We start from the raw sequence: 25,149 nt of genomic DNA on the forward strand, positions 1-25,149 counted from the left end.
TCAAAACCCCTCCCGTTCATGAGCACACATGCAGAGAAAGCCAGCCTTTAAAGAGAAAAGCCCTGTGACTCACTCACTTTCTGTCTGTGTCTCTCTCTCTGAAGATATTTATAGATCTGCCCGCAGGGGCCAGAGTTCCTTATAGAGCTATGAGAATCAAAAGCTGGAGGGTGAAGCTATAACAATCTTCCACACAACCCCCCCTGATTTGAACGTATAGGCTTGGCATATTGCTTCTATATTTCTCAGAACGTAATTGTTCTTAAACTAGTGTCTACATTAAAACTTGCTACCCAGTTAACAATATTTCTAGGAATGTTTTGCTGATGTATCCATTAAGTTATGAAATCGTTACTTTTGAATGTTCAAATCATCCAGTTTTTTAAAATGTTTTAAAAACGCTTCTTTCGTGGTTATTCGAATGTTAAGGGAACGTTCCATTTTAGAATTGTTTCCTAACATAATGGGAATGTTAATTTTGAATGTTTTGTGAACGTTCTGAAACAAGCAACAGTTAAAAAAACCATTAATGTCCAACTAAAAAAATAGTTCCATAAATGTTTTTGTGAGAACGCTTTGAGAGCATTATCAAAGACCAGACTGCTTTGATCTAACCTTTAATATCAGAGTGTAATTTATGTTTAATAAAGTTAGACGCACGTCAGACTAAATTATTTCAGAAAAAAAAGTGTTCAATGAACGATGTATTAATGTATTTGTGCTAACATTTTGAGAACATTATTAAAAACCAGATTCTATTAATGTTACCATGTAACATGGTACAATGGTACATTACCATGTGCCATTGTACCATGTTATGTCATCATTTAATCACCCTCAAGGTGTTCCCAAACCTGTATGATTTTCATTCTTCTGTTGATCACAAAAAAAAAAAAAAAAAAAGGTATTTTAAAGAATTTTGGTAACCAACATTTAACGGTAGCCATTGACTATGAAAAAAAAAAAATACTATGCAAGTCAATGGCTACCGTCAAATGTACTGTTCTTATATAACCCTGGAACAACATATAAAACTACCAAATTTAGCTAAATCGCAACGTTTAATCGCAATCGCAAAGTTTAATCTCAACATATAATCATTGCAGTTAATAGTGTTCACGGTCTGCTCGATTACGTGTAATTTGTAACTAACTGCATGATTCTTACTGTACATTTCTGCCATAGTCACCACTAATAACCTACTCCTAAATATAATGTAAAAACATAATATTTTCTGTAAAGCTGCTTTGCAACGATTTGTATCGTGAAAAGCGCTATACAAATAAATTGACTTGAACTGAATTGAATATATTTACACCTGATACAAAAACAATGGATACATAAAATGTAACACTCAATTTGTGTAGTATGATTACCCTAAACTGATCAATTTACACTAAACAAAACTAATATTGCATAACTGAGAAGCATTCAAACAAACTAAAAAGATTCCTAACGCTATACAAGAGATAAATTAAAATCTTGCTAGTTTGAAAACAGCTAAACTTTCTCGTTACTCAGAAATTTAGTTACAGTAAGTTAGTAGCGTTCTGCTACTTACTTTTTTAGTAAAAGCTGCTGTTACTTTCTTCACAACACAGGTTACCACAAAGTAAAATGACACAGTGATAAACTATTTCACATAAGTTCTTTAATATAACTTTTCAAAAGTATTTTTAATATGAATATAAATGTAAAAATATAAATAGCTACTATTTACATCACATAGTTTTACACAGAATACAGATTTTGGCATTTGTTGCCTCCAGCTTAAAGAGAAAAAGCATTCTGGAGAATGTAAGGACGGCGAAAACACGCTCTCAGAACTAGAGAGGTAGATTTACTCTTTCTCATCCCATGATATGAAACAGCAGAACAGGGATTCATTCACGACTCCATCAGTCCACGTTTGACATTAAACAAGAACAAAACCACATGGACAGTTTAGTACATTGGGGGTTCAGATGTGGATTTATGTACAGCAGAAGACTGCGAGGTGATAAACGAAGCCAAGCACATAATATATGAGTCCAGTATGTCTGCGATTGTGCAGCCGTGACATTCCACTCACGTATTTTCAATGAAATTGCACAACTCTGTGTGTTCACCCTCTATAAATCTCCCTCCTTCCAGCTCTCGTAAAAAGGGCTGAAGAAAATCTGAAATCTGGAGGAAATCAAGCGAACAGCTACTTCCAGATATGCATGGAAACAATCTGTGGAAGGCCAAAAACTGGATTATAAAGTAATAAAAAAGAAACATTACATGTTTGTGTTTATTTACCCTTGACTATCTTTTCAGATATCAAAACATAAACTGCACTCCACTTCTTTAAGTATTTTTGCAAAAATATCTAAAAATCCTTTACTTTCAATGATAAAGATTTATATATGTATGTAGAAACTGTAAGATTTAAAGATGTATTTTATATATATATGCTTTATGCTTAAAACAATATATACATATAAGAAATATAGAATAAATTTATTTCAAGATACATTCTTTGCCAAGACATCTTTAAATCTCACACAATTTTATTTTTTAAGGATTATTAGGTATTTTTCCTGAAAAATGAGGCAAAAAAAACATTGCATTTCTTGTTTTGGGGGGAGCAGCACCATGTTTTCCTGCTGACTCAGATCTGAACGTCTGATCTTGATTTGCTCATGTAAACAGCTATGTTAGATTACTGGCTTTCCATGATCCAATCAGATGCTCCATTAGGGTCGGTCACTGATATCCCAACTGAACTCATCTGGTCCCTTTTCCCACTCAAACACTTCATCCCTGATTCTAGTCTGTGTTGTTTGTTAAGATCATTGTGAACAGTGTTTAAAATGCAGTCTGAAACTCTAGATGCCCTCCCTTCGCTGCTTTTCGTAGCACGCTGTGGAAAAACACAAGAAGGCAATCTGTTTCTGTTAAGGGACAAAAACCACATTCTGGTGTGAAGCAATAAAAATGCTAAAGGAGGCACAGGCAGCTTTACAGCACGTACATCAGTCGAGAAAAAGGCACTGTGTTTATCCATAGCCATGTAGTCAGATGTCACTGTTAGAAATCAATTACACCTGAACATGCCCCAAGCGCAGGACTGCCGTGTTGGATGCCATGCGCCCACGTTCACTTTAGAAACATGTTTTTAGTTACAAAAACCATAATCTCAAACTTGCATCTATTTAATCACAAATGAGATCTTGTTAATATCTTAAAATGTTTCTCCCTGACAGCAATGAGATTAAATGAAGGTCAAAATGAAGAAAAAGAGCCAGTAATTTCACACGCGTTTTCTCAAAATATGCAACCAAATGTCAGAGATTGCAAAGAGAACACAGATGTTTTCTTGCGAGAGCAAATGATGTCAGATATCCAGATTAGTTTTATAGCTCTATATGTTAGTTGTATTTTAGCAGTTGTCTGCATTTGTGTCCATTTTAATTTTTTTTAAGTAATTTTAGGAGAAACATCTTAGACACAATTGAAAATGAAATCTCCTGAGCTATGAAAGAGCAATAAAATCTTCCTCAGGGCTCAAACAAGTCCAGAAAGGCGAGCATAGCACATTTGCTAACAGCTAAATGCTTCAAAAACAGCCTTTTTCAAGTACTCAAGGTTGTTAATCCTGTCTCTTTTCTCTCTCTCATGCACAAGGATTCTCAAATCCACTCCTCAACATGGTGGAAATATCTCGATCGATAAGCTTTTAAGCGAAAGTAAAAGGGTGTTAACCTCTGAATTGGTATGGATTTTTGTCCGTCTCTGAATTTTAGTCTTCACACAGAGTTTTCTGAGTGTTAGCCGGATTTATGAGACATCTGAAGGCTAAACTTTCCCAAAAAGGAAAATTCTGTCATTTCCTCACCCTCAAATTGGTACGACTTCCTTTCTGCTGTGGAACATAAAAGAAGATATTTTGAAAATTGCCAGTGTTTTTTTTTTTGTTTTTTGTTCATGCACAGAACATCAAAAGTGTTGTTTTGGATCTCACCGAGTTTCAAAACACATTATTTTGTCTTCCTCAGAAGAAAGTAAGTCATACAGACTTGGAACGAGACAAGGATGACAGAAGGTTCATTTTTAGCTGACCTGTCCCTTTAATTCATTATCTGTTACCCACTCACTGTATCCATAACAAATCGTGCCAAATGCTTTCCTGCTCAAGGCAGTGTAAATAAGCAGTATTCCCATTGTGAAAACCGATGTAAGCTCCAGCCTTTGTGGGCTCTGACCAGGTCAAAGTGACAACGTATTCATGCGTGTTGTTTTTGGGGGCGACGAGACTGCTAAAATAGCTGAGTTTGAGTTTTAAAACTGGCACTGTAAGAGGAAAAGAGAGATGGAGGGGTAAAACATAGCCACTAGCTATAGCTACCCCCCAGTAATCCTGCTTATCTGTCAGACAGGAAATTAATTTTCTTTTCTGGCTGTCTCGAACAAAAGGCTCTTCGGTTTGCTTGCCTTTCTCTGAACCGTGTCCATTATAAAATTCCTCTGCGGTTGTTTTTCCAAATACCAACTATATGAGATCCTTGAAGAGTCCTGGATTTGCCAGATAGAATCACATACACTCACTCGCACACACACAGCTAACACACCAATGCTAAACTCTTTCAACACACTGTGCACTGTGTAAAACTCCCCAAAAAATCAAGCTTGTGTCTTTGCGTCCTTCATATCAGGTGCTGCACCCCTGTCCTAAGTCATTAGCGTCTACGATTGACGGAGGGCTGACAGCGAAAGAGGCCGAACAGGTGTCTTGTCTCTCTAGTCCATCCAGCACACATATTACACACACATGCAGATGGACACATTCTCGACCTCTCCAGTCCGTGCTTTCTTCCTGCCGGTTCTAGCTAGCAGACGCAGGTTCAAGTTCCACTCCGTAAAAAAGCTTGTGCATTGCTACGGTGTCACCGGACGGGCGAGTGACAGTGACGGAGGTGAACTCCTCTTTCGTCGCGGTGTCCGGTTGCCGCCGCTGGCCCACTTCTTCTGCGTCACAGGAATGCAGGAGACTGACAGCAGCGTTGAAGGCAGCAGAGGCTCCGCGAGAGGCTCACGGCTAGTGTTAATTGTCCTGTGGGAGTGTGTGTCCCTCTCCCAGCTTGTTTTGATACCAGACACCTGCTGAGCAACGGTAAACTGCATGCGTGACTCCGGTGAACCCTCATGCCAGCCTTGCGCCGTATTTTCCATGGGATTCTCAGAGAGGACCTGTCCTTCGCAACTTGTCCACCATGGATACCTGAGTGGACGGAGATCCCGGTCTATTATCCGCCACCGTTGTTTTTTTTTTTTTTTTGGGGTGGGGGGGTGCTCTCACAAGGGACACTGTTCGGAGCTGAAGGAACCCCCTTCCTTCTTTTTCCTGCGCTGCTTCTTATGGACCGTCCAGCAAGTGGTCGCCATTAGTACCAGGACCAGCCCAACGATCAACAGGATCACAGAAACCACCTTGGTCTGCGGGAGATCGTTGTACGTGTACGTCACCCCCGGTTCCAGCCACTCCGATCACCAATGAGATGATCCCAAATGGAAAGATGCAGCGGTACCAAGACTTCTCCATCCCTCCCGTGGCTTGCGAGAGCCTCTCTAGGGACGACAGCACATCTGGGACTTTGGGTGCTCCTTGCGGCTGACCTTCCAGGGTTGGGGCCGCTGTCGTCTGCGGTTGGCAAGTGAAGTGCCCCGTGGTGCATCCCATCTTGCGACTGGATGCTGGGAACACAACAATAAATATGCGCTCAGTATGAGCAAGACGCTCTGGGAGGAAAGGCAATTTAGGGAAGGAAACGTGGAAATCCACTCACAATGTCTGTGGGTTTGTCAGTGCCACGGCTCTCTATCTCTCCAGCCCACAGCAGCACGTTGAACACTCGAGCAGAAAGAATGAGCACTGCTATATATGTGGCCAGAAGGAGGGGCGGAGTCCTGCTCCTGATTGGCTGCAGCTGCACTCTGACGTAAAATGCCATAGTATGAGACTGGGCAGCGGAGAGCAAACAGGAAGGAGGAGGGGTGGAGTTAACCATTCAAGCACCGTTCACTAAAATCCACCCACTCCTTCTCTGTTCTCCTGCTTGAGAATGAGTGCATGCATCCTATAGAGGGGATGCCGGGATGGGAGCTGGACTATTTTAGTGCTCATTAAATAAGGAGATTGCCAGATTATTTTATTAAGTAATGCAGCCACGGGAGTATGTGATGCAGCATTTATTCATTCAACCCGACAGCATGGCAAAACGCATGCCGGCAGATAACTAATGAATCCAGTGACTCTGCTTGTGCATGTGCCTGCTGTGCACCCACGCACTTTTGGCCTCCCACGTCTCACTAACACAAAACACTGCCAAACGCTTGATAAGCAGGCTCTGAGCGGATGTCCATTTTTAATCCTATCGAGTGCTTTCCCCGTCACGAATTGTGCACTGGAGGAAAAATCAATTTGAAGGAGAGCGAGCGAGAGAGAGAGAAAGATCATACGCGCTCACGGCAATGCCGATGTAATTTATCACTCGGTCTCGTCTATCACGTGAAATCATTTCTCCATTTACAGTGAGGCAGTATTGATAAACAATGAAGTGTGAGGATTTGTGATTATTTCAATAGGTGATGACAACAAAGGGTGAACCACACAAGTCACACACTCCTCCTCGGGTAAAAAAAAAAAAAATCAATTTGCATTGTAAATGGCTCTAATACCATGTCCTAACAGAAGGCTTTCAAGGGGAACTAATGCGTCCGTCCACACTAAGAGCAAAAATTAAGCACAACATGATAAAATCAGCCAATCACAATGTACTTAAGCAGGATTAAGGATTCACTTTGGGTGCAAACCCTGCATGACTCCCAGGGGCGGACTTAGTGATTTGGGGGCCCTAAGCAAATTTCAGGCACGAGGCCCCAACACAATAACTATGTGCTCTTTTACATGTAACCCTTATTTTGCTCGCTAGCTCTCTCATTATAGCTATAACTATTATTTATTATAACTATTAACCTACCCCTTGACAACTTAAGTAGCCTAAATAATTAGTCAACCTGATGCTATTCTAAACCATATTAAGCTACCTTATTTTTTTCGGATCACAAAAGAATACAAAAAGAAAATGCTTGCACTTGTCCATTTAATGAATTGTAAACAACTTCAATCAATTTACTAAAAGGATTAAAATGTCATAAAAATTATCCCATGCAACTTGTTCTGTATTCCAAGTGTTCTTAAGGCATACGATAGGGTTTGCCGAGAAACAAATCGAAAATGTAATCTATTAAGCGAAAATCTCCATTCATTGAATTCGTGCATTTATACGCGTTTTTATAGTTCATTTGCATTTATAGTTTGTGCTGGCATGCCTAGGAAAAGCACAAAAGAGAGTCATTTTGGAACATCAAGACAAATTAAATTGACTTGAAACACAATTTCTACTGAGGTGAATATATCTGTTCTGAGACAGTCAAAACAGCTTAGAATGCGCGCAAAGAGCGCTCCATCTATAATCACTAAAAGCGGTCACTTCAGTTCATCGCGATCTCACGACGTTCCGTTAATAAGCTCTCTGCACAATGAATCTCTTATTTACATCTTATCTACACGTTGTTATAATGAGAGGATTCACAAGCTTGCAGAACTCCGCACCTGATAAAAACTCGCCTTTTTTAGTGGTGAGTGAACATTTGACTCTTTCCATAACACAAATACATACTGGTGCATTTGCCAAGTATGTTTTGCGAACATCAGACTGGGCCCCCTTGATTCCCCGGGGCCCTAAGCGGCCGCTTACCTCACCTATTGCTGACTCCACAGAAATCAAAACCAGGTGGCTGGAATTTTTGGGTTTGGACAGAAACTCGGATTAACATGGTAATGCATCATGTTTCACTTTATCTCGCTGTGCCTGGTTAGTGTTCCTGTAACTCAAACTGAAGAGCATGGTGTTCAAAATACATGGTCAAGGGTTTGGACAGGAACTAAGAATGCGCAAAATTCCACACTCGACCGAATTCCGAAACTGGCTTCCTTTCAGCTCATGAGTTGGAATTTTAAGTGAATTAGATACAACACATTTTGAGATTGTGAAATTTGAAATATCTATCTATGTCTGTCTGTCTGTCTGTCTATCTATATAAATTACAGTTAAAATTTCAATTTGAATTCTACTTCCCTACATTCAAATCTGAATTGGAATTCTGCATCCTGTTTGCTATACCCTCAAATCAAATGCAGGAATTTAGAATATGCACAGAACGCACAACCCTGACAGAAATGAGCAGTAGCACGCAAGGCATATATTGTATTACAACTGTGCATCATATCTTCATCCATTCGCAATATAGCACAGTCTTTCACCTTATTGATTAAATAAGGCTTAAAGGATCAATCATTGATCACTATGTCTTTGTAAGTCAGACATTACTGATGCTGTCTGCTGTAGAAAACCCCATCCATTCTGCTCATGCCATCAATTAAAGACAACAAAGCCTGAAAAGACCATAACGACGGTTTATGAAAGCCATTGTCAAATACACTCAAAATGAGTTCAAGGAATAAGCAATGAATCCAAGCCTGTCCTCCATACACAGCCAAGTATTATGTCTAATAAGACTCTGACATTCATAATAAGTGGTCCCCGCTCGGTTTATCCCACTGGCCAAATGAGTGGGGTGAAACCAATTGAGGAGCGTAAACACAGGGTTAACTGATGTCTGGTGACTCAACACTCGCTGATGTAGCCCCACGCCAGCACGGACATACTGTTGGGAGAAATCAAGACGTAGGAGAGAAAGAGAGAGACTGGGTGGGAAAGATGGTTAATAAAGAGAGGGGGTGGTGAATGAGTGAGACAAGCGGACAGAAAGCGTGACAACTGAAGGACTGCATTCAGTAATGTTTTTCTCCTGAGCTGTTCATTTACTACTCTGCTAGTACTGTTGGTTTATGTTGTAAGATGAAATCTGCTGAATGAATAACTGTAATTGTGCCGCAAACAATTTCAGCTCAATAAGTTGTTTAAATGAACGGGAAACCCATTTACTGTAATATACTCACTGTCTCGTACAGCTCAGGAGAGTTGATGAGTCTGGGACTGTAATCAAAGACTTTCAGTCATGTATTAAGGCCTCCTTGTGCAGTTCCTCCACCTAAAAGTACAATTTTATACACTTTCCCGTTTAAGAAACTTATATTGTGAAGAATACCAGTTCACTAAAATAAAGCTTTACCTCCCATTCAGCTGCTTGCTAGCTCTCATCCTAAGCAAACTGTTAATGCATTTCCTGTTCGGTTTTACCAAATGATTGATGGAAATCAACAGTGTGCAATCTGTATAGACTTCAAGTTAAAAATTACATAAAATATTCCTCTAATAGCATCTTTACAGGAGAGAAAATATAAAAGTAATATAAATCGGATCATAAAAATGTGCAGATCAAGTTGATCATCGATATGCACTAAATACACAAATAAAACTGTATAATTTAGACACTTTGCTGCTCAATTAAAGTTATATAAAATACAGCAACATTAAGTATATGTACTGCTAATGTTTTTCTTATGCATTTTTACAAAATGATAATTTTCTTTCATAAATCAACAGTATGTAATCTATACGCAGACTTAAAGTTGAAAACAACAAAATATTATTATAATAGCATCTTCTACAGGTGATTTGTCTCAAGATGTCCACAAGATCCAGGGAAGACGCATAAAAAGCACAGAGACCTTTGAACGTGTGCCAGTCTTTATTACGTCCACCAGATTTGAAGATTTGTCTCCATGCGTGGACAGGGCAATTTAAGGATTGCTATGTGACTTCACTGTTCCTTTTCCTGAACATTAGCATTGTTTTTCCCAGGAAGGGTCAATGGTATTCCTGGGAAGCTTAGGATGAATGTTATTACTGGACTTACATGGAACAGACTCTGTAAACCTTGGGAATTCATGCTCTGGCATTTCAATGATCCCAAACAGCTCACGCACAACCTTTTCCTTTTTTGACAACACTATTTATTCTGTTCTGTTCATTATTATTCCTTCCTTTCTCAAAGCATTGTACAACGAGGAAGACCCCTGGGGCTCCGCTGAATGAAGGCCTGTGTGAATGAGAGAGCAGAAAATGTTTTATTGACACGGTTTGAGGAAAAAACAGCAGAATGTCGCTTTAAAGCTGTTGGAAAGGCAAATGTGATGCACGGAAAAGCTTTAAAGTCAAGAGCTGATAAGCCCATCACTCTGCAATATGGGTTCAAGTCATGCATTTGTAATACTTCTTGGCTCTTATGCTGCAAATAATATTCTGCACAGAGTGCAGTCATTCTGTTAAATAGCAAAGAAAAATGAAAATTCTGTCATCCCTTACACACCATTATACAATTTCATATTGTATGACTTTCTTTTTCCTGTGGAACACAAAAGAGGTCAAGGTGAATGTCTGAGCTTTTGTCAATGAAATAATGACGAAAAAAAACAAACAAAAAAAATACTAATTGAAACTGTCATTTCAATTGTATTGAATAAAACCTAAATATGTATATATATATATATATATATATATATATATATATATTTTAAAAAATGTCTTTATCTGCTGTTTGTCTCAATTATTGCTCCTTGTGTTCTTTGTTTTTTTAAATAATTTGTGTTCATTTATTTTACGTTTTTCCTGGAGGTTGTGTCTTACACTATTAGATATTCCCTCCTGTCTTGTGTTGAACAATAAAATAATTAAATAAATATAAAAAACATGTTTTAAAATAATATAAATCAGCAATCAGAGCGTTTATCTAACACAAAAGCAGTAAGGATCTCAAACAGGTTGACGGCATTTGAATAGATCAATTTACACTAAATACCAGGGTTGCCAGGTTTTCACAGCAAAACCCTCCCAATTGCTACTCAAAAGTAGCCCAATTGCTTTTCAGGGGGATCCCCTGGTAAAAATCGTATTCCGTGGGGTAAAATACACATTTTTTGGTGGGGTTCCCCTGGTAAAAGTCGCATTCCAGGGGCCAAATATCATAGTAATGGGGTCGCCTCAACCCGTGGACATGAAAAACATCCCGCGGAAAGAGTGTTAAAGTAGACTTTGCAACACTGCTAAATACCACCAGTGAAAATAAACAAAATAATCAATTTCTGATTTTTAAATCTGATGGATGTTTCAAAGTGCTTAACTCAGTGTTACATTATATAGTATTCAATATTACAACATTATTTTGTATATCCCCATAGTAAAATACAATGAAATAAAATAAAATCCCATGCAGGTGACTTGTAGGGACTTAAATGAACTGCCATTTTGAAGTGGTTAATTTAAATAATATAATACTAATAATAAAAATGTATTTAAGTATAATATTTAATATAATATATATATATATATATATATATATATATATACACACACACACATTTCAAAATATTATGAATCAGCAATCATAGAATTTATCCATCCCACAAAACTAATTTGGTAAGTAATTTTTAACAGGTTGAATGCTTCTGAACAGGCCAATTTACAATAAATACACCAATAAATCTAAAAGTAAAATCAAAATCAAGAACAAATTAAATATATGACTATTATTTTTTTTGGAAAACAGCTTGTTACTCACATCAATCAGTGACATCAAACTAGGCCTCGTTTACTTTCATGTGTAAAATGTAAAAAGAGCAGGATGTTCTGCCTCACATTTCCTTTTGTGTTCTGTGGAAGAAAGATGATGACAGTCTGAGTGAACCACGATGCCTTTGTTCCAAATCCAAACCGTTGAGAGTCTATACAGGCAGCATCCCAAATGATGTAACCTCACAAATAACTTACTTGGAGCGCAATACACAGGCAGCGGCTCAAAAATATCACTTAGCATGAGAGAATCAACCACAATGCTTTTTAAGAGAAGTCAGTTCACTTGGTGGCCATCTTGACATCACCTTCAGGCAGCTGTTTTGGTTTCATATCAACACTATCTAACATAATCTGTCTAGTTAATGTTGTTTCTTACATTCAAATAGCAGTTAGTTCATAGACTAGTTAGGTATTCTCACTATATCATACTATACTACCATAAAAGCCAGATGCATCAAATATGATACTCAAAAACACATGCAAGGTTTCTGTAAATATATTTCTAAAGTTTCAATTTGACAGCAAAGACCCACACTACACTTAGGGCGAATTCCAAACGGCTTTTTTGCGCCCTTGAAGGGCACTTCGGGAAGGGGACGCCATTAGTAGGGAGTAGGGACGTTCAAAATGAAAGTGAACAATTGAACCCCTTCACGAAGGGCCCTTTCAGTAGTCCGTTAGCGAAGGGAACATGCGATGGTCACGTCACAGGAAGTGATTTCCGTTTGTGATCATGTGATCTTCGGGTTAGGAGATTGTGCGATACATTTTGGGCTTGATTTCGACTTCACATACAAACGAAGTAGAATAGGCTAATTAAATTTGTCTTTAATTTAATGTAATTCAAAATATTTTTTGTCAGTGACAGAAATATGATTTAAAATGGTAGTGAAAGCAAGTTTAGCTTGAAAAAGTGTAATAGTAATAAGACAATGAGATAATATTTGAATGAAATAAGAAGAAATATTTGCAACAACTGTTGAAATTGTTGAATGCTGCACGCACGCGCAGCGGTGTCAAGGTAACATTTTGTCAGTCATTCCCTTCGCCAAGGGAGTTCCAAACGCTTTTACAAGATAGTAATGCCCTACATCCTTCAAAGAACACGCATCAAGGGCTCTACCCTTCGAAGGGAGTAGGGCACTTCCGTTTGGAATTTGCCCCTCATGTTCTCACAAACTAAAAACTATATCGCGGAGCTGACAGACAAGGTTGTGACCAGGTTACTTCTGGTATGAAACAAAGTCTCAGCTTTCAAATGTAATTTTTGAAGAAATTCAAACAATAAATACTGTTTTGTGTCTCTGTAAATGTGTCGTGACAGATTGCTGTATTGCTTCAGTTCAAGTGACATATGAACCAATCGTCTTTTCATAATTACTATAAAAATTAAATAAACATGAACATCAGATGGTCATTTATTTCAACTGAAAGACGTCAATACAAACAATTTTTCAAGTTTAAGTCCACCGAAGTTAATCTGCTCTTCTGTCTGATCTGTTTATCAGACAAAATAGTGGATTCAGCGTAATGATTGGTCAGATTGCCTGTCAATCAAACTCCCTGCGAAGAGTCAAATTAAGTGTTCCATTTCCAAAAAATATATTTCTAACAATAATAATTAAAACTTTTGTCAACCATCCATATTGTCTTTAACATTTAGGTTCTTTTTTTATTTTAAATTGCACTTCTGCTCATGTCTCAAATTTCAATTTTTATTGTACGTGAGTGTATTTATATCTATTTAAATATGTATGTGTGTGCATGGATGGATGGATGTGTATGCATATGTGTATCTTTATTATTTTTTGGTTTAATATTCTTGATTGTTTGGAATATTTGTTTTTATTTTCCTGTGTTTACTTGCAATTTAATCCTTGAAGTAAATAAACTTCAAACATCTTGTTAACAGAGCTCATCGCAGTGTATTCTGGGATACACGCACAGCTAAGACGACATCTTAAAAAGCTGCCAATGGAGGGAGCACACTAGGTTTTGGATCGAAGTGAACATGTCCTGGTTGAACTCGCTCAGACAGACGCCCAATGCACTCATCTGTTGTTTTTTACTTTTTCCCATGATGGGAGCTTCAATCCGTTGAACGTGCTCCCGGGTGAGTCAATGACATCAGCGTGGAGTGGGCGGGGGCTGGAGGAGGACGCCCACCCACGGCCCGCTGTGTGAACCCAGCACCACCTGTCTCCCAGTCTGTGCTTGTGCCTCCTGTCTGTGGTCCACCGTCTCCATACTGGCCCCGTGGAGCCTCTTCATCGCAAAGTTTCACACGCTCTGCTTGAATCTGACATAAATAAACATTTTTAGCACTCTAAAATGAGGTTTAGAACATAAATGAACATCCCGAGCATGCATACCTCACCGCAGGCGATCCCGGAGCGCTACACATGGTGGGTTGCACGCAAAAATTAATGTCCGCTCATCAATTTGCCTTTCCAATGACAGCTTTGTGCTCCTGGCCTGTGTGAAAACCATGTGGGACTCTAAAAGTGAGATGAAATCAATGAGAAGTACCTCCTTTGTTCTCCACTTGTGGTGACTCAGAGGTTTGAACAGTCAGAGATGAACTATCAACCATCCCAACCACACAAACCAATGGCATTTTACATAGTCAAGGTGGAAAAGTAATACTCAGTGTGACTAATGCAGCTCGTCTGACATAATTTCAAACTTTGATATTCATGCTCTCATCATAAGTTTTAGAGAGCATTTGGCTTTTTTTTTTAGTTAACTTCATACTCACTTTGTTTAGAAAAGCAGCTGTTTTTGCTGTATCTGACGGAGTCTGTAATCTTAAAAACTCTTGATTGGTATATAACATCAGTCTGAACTGAAATCAGTCCTACATTTAGGGTTCCCCAAATGTTTTTAGATTTAATGAATGTTCATGATTTTTTAAATAAATATTTATATACATTTTTATATAAAGCAATTTTAGTTTGAATTTCAAGCCATTTTGGAGCCAACCTTAACTAGAAAAATGTATATTTACTACATAAATTTCCATGACTTCTCTATTTAAAAAAAAAAAAAGAAAACAAAATTCCATTACTTTTCATGAAATTACAACTGGAGTATATAAATCTTTTTTTTTTTTTCTATGAATGTGGAAACCCATATCCATAATTAATGTGGATACCAAATATTACATTTTATGCTGATTTTTAGTTATACAGAGATGGCTCGAGTTCTCAAAAAAAAAAAAAAAAATTGGTAAAAAGTGGACAAATGGTCCAGTTGGAGTTTGAAAAACTAGGTTTTTGTCTCAAAACTCAAAGTAAAAATAAACATGGAATATGATTCTTACAAACAGTATTAAAATAAATATATAAAAAAAAAACAAAAAAAACATGTAATATGGTTCTTTGAAAAAATACAAAAAATATAATAGAAATAAAATAAACAAATGGAATATGATTCTTAGAGACAATCCTAAAATAAACTAAACTGGAAAAAAATAAAAGAGATCACATTAAAACAGATTTTTAGAAACATGTTTCAGTCTGATTGGTCAGATCAGATTTCTTGTTGTTTGACTTTCTAACATTATACACAAGGAGCAGTAATAGGATTGATTATGTTCTGAATATTGAATGAAGAAACTATTTCAGTCACATCATATAACAGCACCGCTGCGAGATGTCACGATGGCCGTGATCAAGAGCAAAATTTGTCTTTCCACAATGACAGCTACTCTCATAGTCACTATGGCAACTGATGCAGACACACCAGATATTGACTACAATCTGTCTGAGGCAACAGATGCAGTTTCATTCCTGTTCAGGCAGTCCTAAAGACCAGATTTGATTGTTACATTCAACTCAGACCGTTTGAATTTCCTACTTGGGGAAAAACGTGCAGTGGAGCAACTCAAAGTCAGATGAGATGGATTTAGATTGAAAACAGCATAAGTGATTCAATTTCATTATTAAATCTTTTAGTCTTCCGAAACACTGGTAATTGCTTGAGGACAAAAAACCCCAAAAACAAAACAACTTTCAATTCTGAGTTCATATCTCACAATTCAGACATTTTTTCCCCCTCGCAATTCCGAGTTTACATCTCACAATTATTTTTTTTAGCTTGAACAACATATTTTTGTACATACAATGTGGCTCCAGAGTGTTTAGATGTTCATTATACATAATTGCATTGGTGTAAACACAACTTTTGCTTGTTTTTATAAACAAAGGGACGAGTCTAAATGACTTTCTGTCCTAACAGACGTCATGCCGCAGATTCAGAAAATTTTCATTGCAACAATCCACATAAAACATTGAGTTTTGGCCTCCAAATCTTGTACAGTGTACAAGGTTACAAGACTAGACTGTTTGCAAAGACGCAAATCCAAACACAGGAACTGCGTCAGTAACACTCACAACTCTAGATTCACCCCTAAAAGCATGATTTAGACACTTAGCTCGAATAACACATTTTTTATACGTACGACGTGGCTCCAGAGTGTTTAGCTGTTCATTATAAGTAATTGCATTGGTGTAAACACAACTTTAGTTTGTTTTCATAAACTGAGGGACGAGTCTAAATGGCTTTCTGCCCTAACAGACGTCATGCCACACACGCTGTCAATAGTGGCTCTGGAAGACATTCAGGACAGCATTAACAACACATCACCCTCTGCTGGCACAAACACCACACCACAGGCTTCAGCACATGCTACTCGTATGCAAAAGATGCCAGTGGTTTGGCGCATTGAGTAATGAATTCAAACAGGAAGAACTCATCAGAGAGCCAAATAATATATGCGGGATGGAGGAGCATGACACGAAATGAAATCCTGACTCACGGATCACGAGAGACGTCAACTGGAAGCTTTATTTGAGTTTCTTAGCAGAAGCTGCACTCTCCAGTCACGTGATCGATTTTTAAACTTCCGAGCCAAATGCACATGCCAAACACGCTTAAAGTTTTTCGCAGGAGAAGAGTTCTGGAGAACAGCTTTGTGTCAGTTCACAGGAAAACTTCCCTGCTGTGCTTCAGGGAATTCAGTCCACTAACCCTGAAATACAGTCTTGTTTTCGCTCAGTCTGACTCAGAATCCAAAATCAGAGATGGGAACTGAACCCCTCCCTCCGCCAGCAGCGAGTACAAGCCACGCAGAACCACGGCACTGGGTCCAGCGGATTCGGGACCAGAGCTCCAGTAAGACGCAAGGCTATCAGACATCGCCTAAAAACAGAAAACATGGCAACATTTGATTACTGCTCTGCTATTAAACTAAGAATGAAACTGGAACCATAAATCATTACATGAAATAAAATAAACACGGACTGAAATAAACTAAAACACATAACAAAAAATATATTTTATTTCAACAAGCAGCTTATTTAACATTTGTCATTTTAATTTCGTTTAAAAACATTCAAAACGTGATGCACTAAAACTATTAAAACTGAAAAAAAAAAAAAAAAAAAAAATTATATATATATATATATATATATATATATATATATATATATATATATATATATATATATATATATATATATATATATATATATATATATATATATATATATATAATAATTATAAGTAAGATAATTAAGATTCTTCTGATCACCAAGGCTTTATTTCTTTGATCAAAAATACAGTAAAAACAATAAAATTGTGAAATACTATTACAACTTCAAATAACTGTTTTCTGTTTGAATATATATTAAAATGTAATTTATTCCTGTGATCAAAAGCTGAATGTTCAGCATCATTACTCCAGTCTTCAGTGTCACATGATCCTACAGAAATCATTCTGATATGATGATTTGCTGCTCAAGAATTTTAATTTTTTTTATCATCATAAATGTTGGAAAAACTGCTTAAATTGCTAAAACTATAACAACAGAAATGGATTTATCGCTATTTATTAGGGCTGCAAAATTATTGCATTTGAAATAAAGGTTTATGTTGACATACTGTATGTGTGTGTACTTTGTATATTTATTACGTATATATAAATACACACACAGGTATATACTAAGGAAAAATATGTTAGATTTCTATATAAAATATTTACATTTCTATATAATATATATTATATACAAGCATAAATATATTTCCAAACAATTTCTTTTTAAATATATACATGTGTGTGTATTTACATACACAGTACACACACATATCATTTGTAAACAATCTTATTTCCAATGCGATTAATCGTTTTGCAGCCCTACTATTTATATTTCATCGCAACTTTAATTCTAACCATTTTTAGTATTGAATAAGACAGCAAGTTCAGGATCCATGCAATGCATTGTGGGACTTGCTAATGAGGGATAAATGCAATGCTGCCTTAAATTCCAGCCAAATTAAGGTATCGTACAGCAGAATAATTTTATGACTGCTGTCTAGGGTTTAGAACAGAAGCTGATGAATATAAAACAAGAAGAAAAAGCTACTTCCTGAATATAAGAAAGAAAGACAAAGTATATTAAACCTGCTGAAGACGAACGGCCTGCTGAAGTTGTTCTACTCTGAGCCTTTGGCTTTCCAGCTCTCTCAGTTCAGCTTCACTGCTGTACGACAGGATGGGCGGCAGACAGGAACGGGCCGGGTCACCCCATTCACCTCTCCTCCGGACGGGACACAAAGCTCCAGAAATCCTCATATCCCATCTCTCCCTGTCTGAGAAACACAGGGAAGATTTGCATTAGAACTACAGTTTATCACCCCATGTGATCTGGATGAAGCTGTATGAACCGCACAGTGAACCAAATTCACAAATAAACTGCAAAATCTGTAATATGATTTTAATAAATTAGAATATTAGTGCTGTCAAATGATTAATTGCTAAATAAAAGTTTGTTTATGTAATATACACTCACCTAAAGGATTATTAGGAACACATAATAATACTGTGTTTGACCCCCTTTCGCCTTCAGAACTGCCTTAATTCTACGTGGCATTGATTCAACAAGATGCTGAAAGCATTCTTTAGAAATGTTGGCCCATATTGATAGGATAGCATCTTGCAGTTGATGGAGATTTGTGGGATGCACATCCAGGGCACGAAGCTCCCGTTCCACCACATCCCAAAGATGCTCTATTGGGTTGAGATCTGGTGACTGTGGGGGCCATTTTAGTACAGTGAACTCATTGTCATGTTCAAGAAACCAATTTGAAATGATTCGAGCTTTGTGACATGGTGCATTATCCTGCTGGAAGTAGCCATCAGAGGATGGGTACATGGTGGTCATAAAGGGATGGACATGGTCAGAAACAATGCTCAGGTAGGCCGTGGCATTTAAACGATGCCCAATTGGCACTAAGGGGCCTAAAGTGTGCCAAGAAAACATCCCCCACACCATTACACCACCACCACCAGCCTGCACAGTGGTAACAAGGCATGATGGATCCATGTTCTCATTCTGTTTACGCCAAATTCTGACTCTACCATCTGAATGTCTCAACAGAAATCGAGACTCATCAGACCAGGCAACATTTTTCTAGTCTTCAACCGTCCAATTTTGGTGAGCTCGTGCAAATTGTAGCCTCTTTTTCCTATTTGTAGTGGAGATGAGTGGTACCCGGTGGGGTCTTCTGCTGTTGTAGCCCATCCGCCTCAAGGTTGTGCGTGTTGTGGCTTCACAAATGCTTTGCTGCATACCTCGGTTGTAACGAGTGGTTATTTCAGTCAAAGTTGCTCTTCTATCAGCTTGAATCAGTCGGCCCATTCTCCTCTGACCTCTAGCATCAACAAGGCATTTTCGCCCACAGGACTGCCGCATACTGGATGTTTTTCCCTTTTCACACCATTCTTTGTAAACCCTAGAAATGGTTGTGCATGAAAATCCCAGTAACTGAGCAGATTGTGAAATACTCAGACCGGCCCGTCTGGCACCAACAACCATGCCACGCTCAAAATTGCTTAAATCACCTTTCTTTCCCATTCTGACATTCAGTTTGGAGTTCAGGAGATTGTCTTGACCAGGACCACACCCCTAAATGCATTGAAGCAACTGCCATGTGATTGGTTGATTAGATAATTGCATTAATGAGAAATTGAACAGGTGTTCCTAATAATCCTTTAGGTGAGTGTATGTGTGTCTACTGTGTATATTTATTATGTATATATAAATACACACACATACAGTATATTTTGAAAATATTTACATTATTGTCATTACAGTATATATTTATATAATTTATATGATACATAAACATATTTAATATACAAATATACAATTTTTCTTAAATATATAAAAAATAAACTAGACGTAAAGTAGAATAAAGTTGTCACAAAAAATGGTTTTGTATGTTGGTGTTCTTAAAGAACCCTAACCAACATACAAAACCATTTTTGTGACAACTAATTTGTGACAATGTTAAAACATTCAGTTTTTAAGTAAAATTACAATTATCTGTTGGTGGTGTAATATCTACCTTTTTATTGATTAACAAATTAAACCAATAAAACCACACCAACATATTCAGACAAGAATCCACTATATAATAAAGGCAGATTTCAACTGAAAGGTTTAATTGTGACAAAATAATTTTTCATAAATGCCAGGTTGGGAAAAGCTGACATATGTGTTAAATAAAATTATAATTTATTTAATAATAATAATATTAAAATAAAAAGTAAAATATCATTAAATTACGATTTTATATTAATATTATAATTTATTATATAAAGATTATATTTATAAAAAATATTACTAAATAAATAAAATTACATTCTATAAATTAAAATGTATTAATTACAGTTTCTGCTGGTAAAAAAAATGGTTTAACATTTCGTAATATTTAATATTTGTTTTGTGCTTTATAATTGTTTCACATGTAAATATAGCTGAGAAGCTATTAAATAACCTATAACTGTTACAATTTACCTGATGTTACATAATTTGCTACCGAGGCATGTTGTCACAAAAGGTCAATGTGTGTTTAATAACTCTTTAACACACTACTTTTTTCTTGACCTGCACACTGAAAAGGTTTTGGTAAATTTGCAATATTTATAAAGCAAGTGACTATCAAATGAATAGCATCAAAAGCAAGGAACCCTGACATGACAATGACGTCAAATGTTTTGTGCAGCTGGAGATTCTGAAGTACCTTTCTTCTGATGATCAGCACACGCAATAAATTCTGTCGTCATCCTCTCCAAACCCTCAAGCATCTGCAAGGACTCATATTCTCTCTCACGCAAGGTCCCTGTGACACACACAAACACACATATCTTGGTCTCTATCTACTCTAAATGAGCTTCCTGATTCTGAAACGTTCTGTGACTCAGATGAATAAAGGCTAGATGACAGTGTTATCCTTGGAAGGATCCTTATTGTCCAGTTGCTCATTTCTCAGCCCCCTACTTCCACCCACACACTTCTGTCTTCCTGCAGCCCTCCATCTTTCTGCCCCAGGCGCTGGCACCTGAATTTGAGTCCTTCTGGGCCTGTAGCTCTGCGCTGAAGCAGTGCGTCAGGTCAAGACAGCGCTGTGTAAGCACGTCCAGCTCTACTGTGATATCAGCAGGACATACAGAAGGCAAATCGGATGGAAACTGATACAACAGCAGCTCAGGAACATACAACAACAAAATACTACTAAGATGTAGATGAGTTTGCTTCTTCCTCAGAACAGATTTGGAGAAATTTAGCAATTCATCACTTGCTCACCAACAGATCCTCTGCAGTGAATGGGTGCCGTCAGAATGAGAGCCCAAACAACATCACAATAATCCACAAGTAATCCACACCATTCCAGTCCATCAGTTAATGTCTTGTGACGTGAAAAGCTGCATGTTTGAAAGGATTTGTTGCTTACAAACGCACTTTTTTTTGCTTTAAAAAACAAACAAACTGATGGACTGGAGTGGTGTGGATTACTGGATTATTGTGATGTTTTTATCAGCTGTTTGGGCTCTCATTCTGACGGCACCCATTCACTGCAGAGGATCGATTGGTGAGCAAATGATGAAATGCTACATTTTTCCAAATCTGTTCTGATGAAGAAACAAACTCATGTACTCATCATCTTGGATGGCCTGAGGGTCCACAACAACAGGAGTAATGATAATTGCACGGATACACTGATCATGTCTGAGTTGATACTGATCAAACTTAACAGGACTGATCTGAAAAGGATACAGTGTCTCGCAGTCTCTCTGTGAATTTGGTTCTCTCTGGTACTGGCTTTGATTGCTGGGTTAACACTTTCTTCCATAATCTGAAAGAAAATGCATTTTTTTCTCTCATCAATAAGTGTAATTCATTATATTTATATATTATAAGAACTATTTTGTGTTTAATGCAAGTAAAGCTCTATCAACATCTGTTTAAAGTGAAAATCATGGTTATGAAGGTACAACTGAAGTCAATGGAGCAAGGCATTTACATGAAGCACTTGCATGAAGTCTTCCTTACAAATGTGTGTTATTCGAGTTATGATGCTTTCTAAATTATAACTTGGCACTATAACTATTCCTCTAGGCAGTTAAACCTCTACTAATAAGTCACTGGCATCATTTTAAGATTTTTCTCAGTTTAAAAATAATACTTGTGTGTATTGTGTGAAAAAAAATAGATTTACCTGCTTCATAACAAGACTAAAAATACTGATATTTCAGACAAGATGAGCAAGTGATTTTTAATACACTAGTTTCATGCTAAAATGTATGTCCTGTGACTTTAATTTCAAAACAGTATTTTAAGGTTTGAGTTGTTTTATTTAGAATGATCCATTGTAAGTGCCTTTTTGTGACACGATTTTAAAGTATGAATTATTTACTAATTAATGTTATGCCTCAAACGCTACTGAAAGTGCTCAGCTTGTAGTGAACCCACAATATTCCTTTAATTTTTAAAGACAATTTCAGACTAACCGCTTCTGTTTTGTTCTCTGTGCTCGGCAAGCTGGTAGCAAAGGAGATGGTATCCTACAACAACAACAAAGAAAAGCCAAAAAGCTACATTTGAAAATATTTAATATTTATACAACACATTTACCATACCATTCAAAAATTTGTGGATGGTAGATTTTTGCATTTTTAAAAAAATATTTTTTTTATGATCAAAAATTTAGTAAAAACAGTAATATTGTAAAATTTTATTACAATTTAAAATAACTTCTCTATTTAATTATATATTAAAATGTCATTTATTCCTGTGATCAAAGCTGAATTTTCAGCATCATTACTTCTGTCTTCGGTGTCACATGATCCTTCAGAAGACATTATAATATGCTGATTAACTGCTTAAGAAACATTACTTATTATTATCAATGTTGAAAACAGTTCTGCTTGACTTTTTTTTGGATGCGATGAATAGAAAGTTCAAAAGAACAACATTTATTTAAAATATCAATCTTATATAACATGTCTTTACGGTCACTTTTGATCAATTTCATGCATTCTTGCTGAATAAAAGCATTAATATCTTTTGAAAATATAGTGTATGCATTTGATTAAAGAACAATTTCATGTTTGCACACAACAAAGATGATCTGTTCATATACATACCATTGCTCCTTAGACTGCACACTTCCTGTTGTGACTTTCCCATCTTTACCAGATGCTGACACTTCTTGGCAGGAGACTGATGGGGAATTATCTTCAGATGACTCTTTAGCATCTATGGCTTTGACACACACCTTCTGCTGGGATCGTGTGGAAGTGATCTTCGCTGAAGTGCTCTTTGGGACTGATGCCCTTCCATGGACCAGAACCGGCCGCGTCCAGGGGGCCTCATGGGTCACATTCCCTCCGGCCCGTCTGTGATGAATGGGTTTTTTGTACGTCTCAGAGAGAGGGACAGATTTCACCAGCTTTCTTTTATCTTCCTCTTTAACAGTAAAATTAATGAGTGTTTTATTTTTTCTCTCATTAGGGTGTTTACTGTCAGGGTGAACTTCTTTATGAGCCTCAGATGTGCTGCGGATTTTCAGTGCTTTTTTTAAAACCCGCTCCAACAATTCAATTTTTCGTTTTTCTTCAGGCAGAATATCTGCTTTAGAAGGCAGACACAAAGATCGATTGTGTAATTTATGATGTGGCATGATATGACAACTAAATTTAAATATATAAATGATTTTCCTCTAACCATCTTTAGTACCGATGGCTACTGCAGTTTCCAGCTCACTGGTTTCTGTAACACGGGTTCTCCTGCAAAAATATGGCATAAATTAAGCTTTTCTAAATAAACTTGAACTTACAACACAAGAACATTATAACAACAAGATAACCATTTAGATCACCGCACATTGAGCGTAAAATCTCCTTGCACCGTCGGATGTTTTCAGTGAGTCTTGATTCTTCAGCTTTGCACATCTTGACAGCTTCATCGACAGCATGAAGAAGAGACATGCTCAATATCTGGGAAAAATACACAATAAACAAGATTTTAGATAAACATGTTTATGAATGTTTGGAACTATAGATGCTACATATTTGGGATCCGTTAATGTTTTTAATGAAGTCTTCACATTTTAATGATGTGAAGAAGAAAAAAACCCCCAGTAATATTGTGAAATATTATTTCAATTTCTAATGGTTCTGTATTATTAATATACTTTAAAATATAATTTATTCCTGTGAAGCAAAGCTGGATTTTCAACATAATTACTCCAGTCTTCAATGCCAACATTTATTCAAAATAGAAAATAGAAATCAAAATAGAAATCTTGTTTCAGTATACACTACCATTCAAAAGTTTGGGGCCAGTACATTTAAAGTAAAGACTTATATTGTTTTAAAAAGATTTATATTTTAGATAAATGCTGTTCTTTTAATTTTTTATTCATAATATAATACTGAAAAAAATATCACAGGTTCCAAAAAAATATGAAGCAGCACAACAGTTTCCAACATTGATTATAAATCAGAATATTAGCCTGATTTCTGAAGGATCATGTGACACTGAAGACTGGAGTAATGGTGCTGAAAATACAGCTTTACATCACAAAAATAAATTATATTTTAAAGTATATTAAAATAGAAGCTGTTCATTTAAATTGCAATAATATTTACCAAAATTACAGTTTTTTTCTGCATTTTTAATCAAATAAATACAGCCTTGATGAGCAAGAAACTTCGTTAAAACACATTAAAAATCTTACTGATCCTAAACTTTGCAGATGCTTTTGAAGCACAAATGACTCTAAGTTCAGTTAGAAATCCACTAAAGCGTATTAAAGTACAGTAAGTCTACATTCAGTCAGTATAACATTATATTTATGAAGATTCAAGACTCTTATCATGGAGTGATTCAAGTTACCCGTCAGGAAGCGCACGTTAGCGTCTAAAAACACAGCTTTCGCTTTCCTTTAGACATCCTTTATGTACCTCCAGCTCGTTGTGGGATTTAAATGAATCCTATGTAACTCAGACTGTCAAAATAAAGTCTGACAAACGGAAAAATTTGCAAACTTCCGTGCGCTCCATGTTGTTCACAGCTCGACTTCTCACATATCGCGAGATTGACGCGCAGCGTCGTTTCTATGGAAACAAGCGAGAGCTGAGCAACAGTTGTTTAGCGTTGAGGAGAAAAGTCGTTTT

General features: G+C 36.9%; 1 protein-coding gene and 1 pseudogene across 3 annotated transcripts; both read right to left on the reverse strand.

Moving 5' to 3' along the window:
* Positions 1–3,955: 3,955 nt before the first annotated feature.
* Positions 3,956–5,850, reverse strand: LOC306868672 (transmembrane protein 100-like; annotated as a pseudogene). The gene is made up of 2 exons (XR_013785804.1): positions 5,811–5,850; positions 3,956–5,718 (listed from the first exon to the last, which is right to left on the reverse strand). The product of XR_013785804.1 is annotated as a transmembrane protein 100-like (transcript).
* Positions 5,851–15,548: 9,698 nt separating this feature from the next.
* On the reverse strand, positions 15,549–25,066 carry LOC306862210 (uncharacterized protein). Of its 2 annotated transcripts, none has more exons than XM_079404944.1 (10): positions 24,869–25,066; positions 23,855–23,967; positions 23,696–23,757; positions 23,116–23,602; positions 22,480–22,533; positions 21,746–21,824; positions 21,030–21,159; positions 20,712–20,810; positions 18,088–18,275; positions 15,549–16,826 (listed from the first exon to the last, which is right to left on the reverse strand). In XM_079404944.1, exons 2-10 carry the CDS (start codon positions 23,956–23,958, stop codon positions 16,680–16,682), a joined length of 1,350 nt encoding a protein of 449 aa, XP_079261070.1. In that variant the 5' UTR covers positions 23,959–23,967; positions 24,869–25,066; the 3' UTR covers positions 15,549–16,679. The 2 variants fall into 2 exon arrangements, with proteins under 2 accessions (XP_079261070.1, XP_079261069.1); XM_079404943.1 differs by having other exon boundaries at positions 20,979–21,159.
* Positions 25,067–25,149: the final 83 nt, after the last annotated feature.

Source organism: Barbus barbus (assembly GCF_936440315.1).
Source record: "Barbus barbus genome assembly, chromosome: 4".
NCBI classification, from domain to species: domain Eukaryota; kingdom Metazoa; phylum Chordata; class Actinopteri; order Cypriniformes; family Cyprinidae; genus Barbus; species Barbus barbus.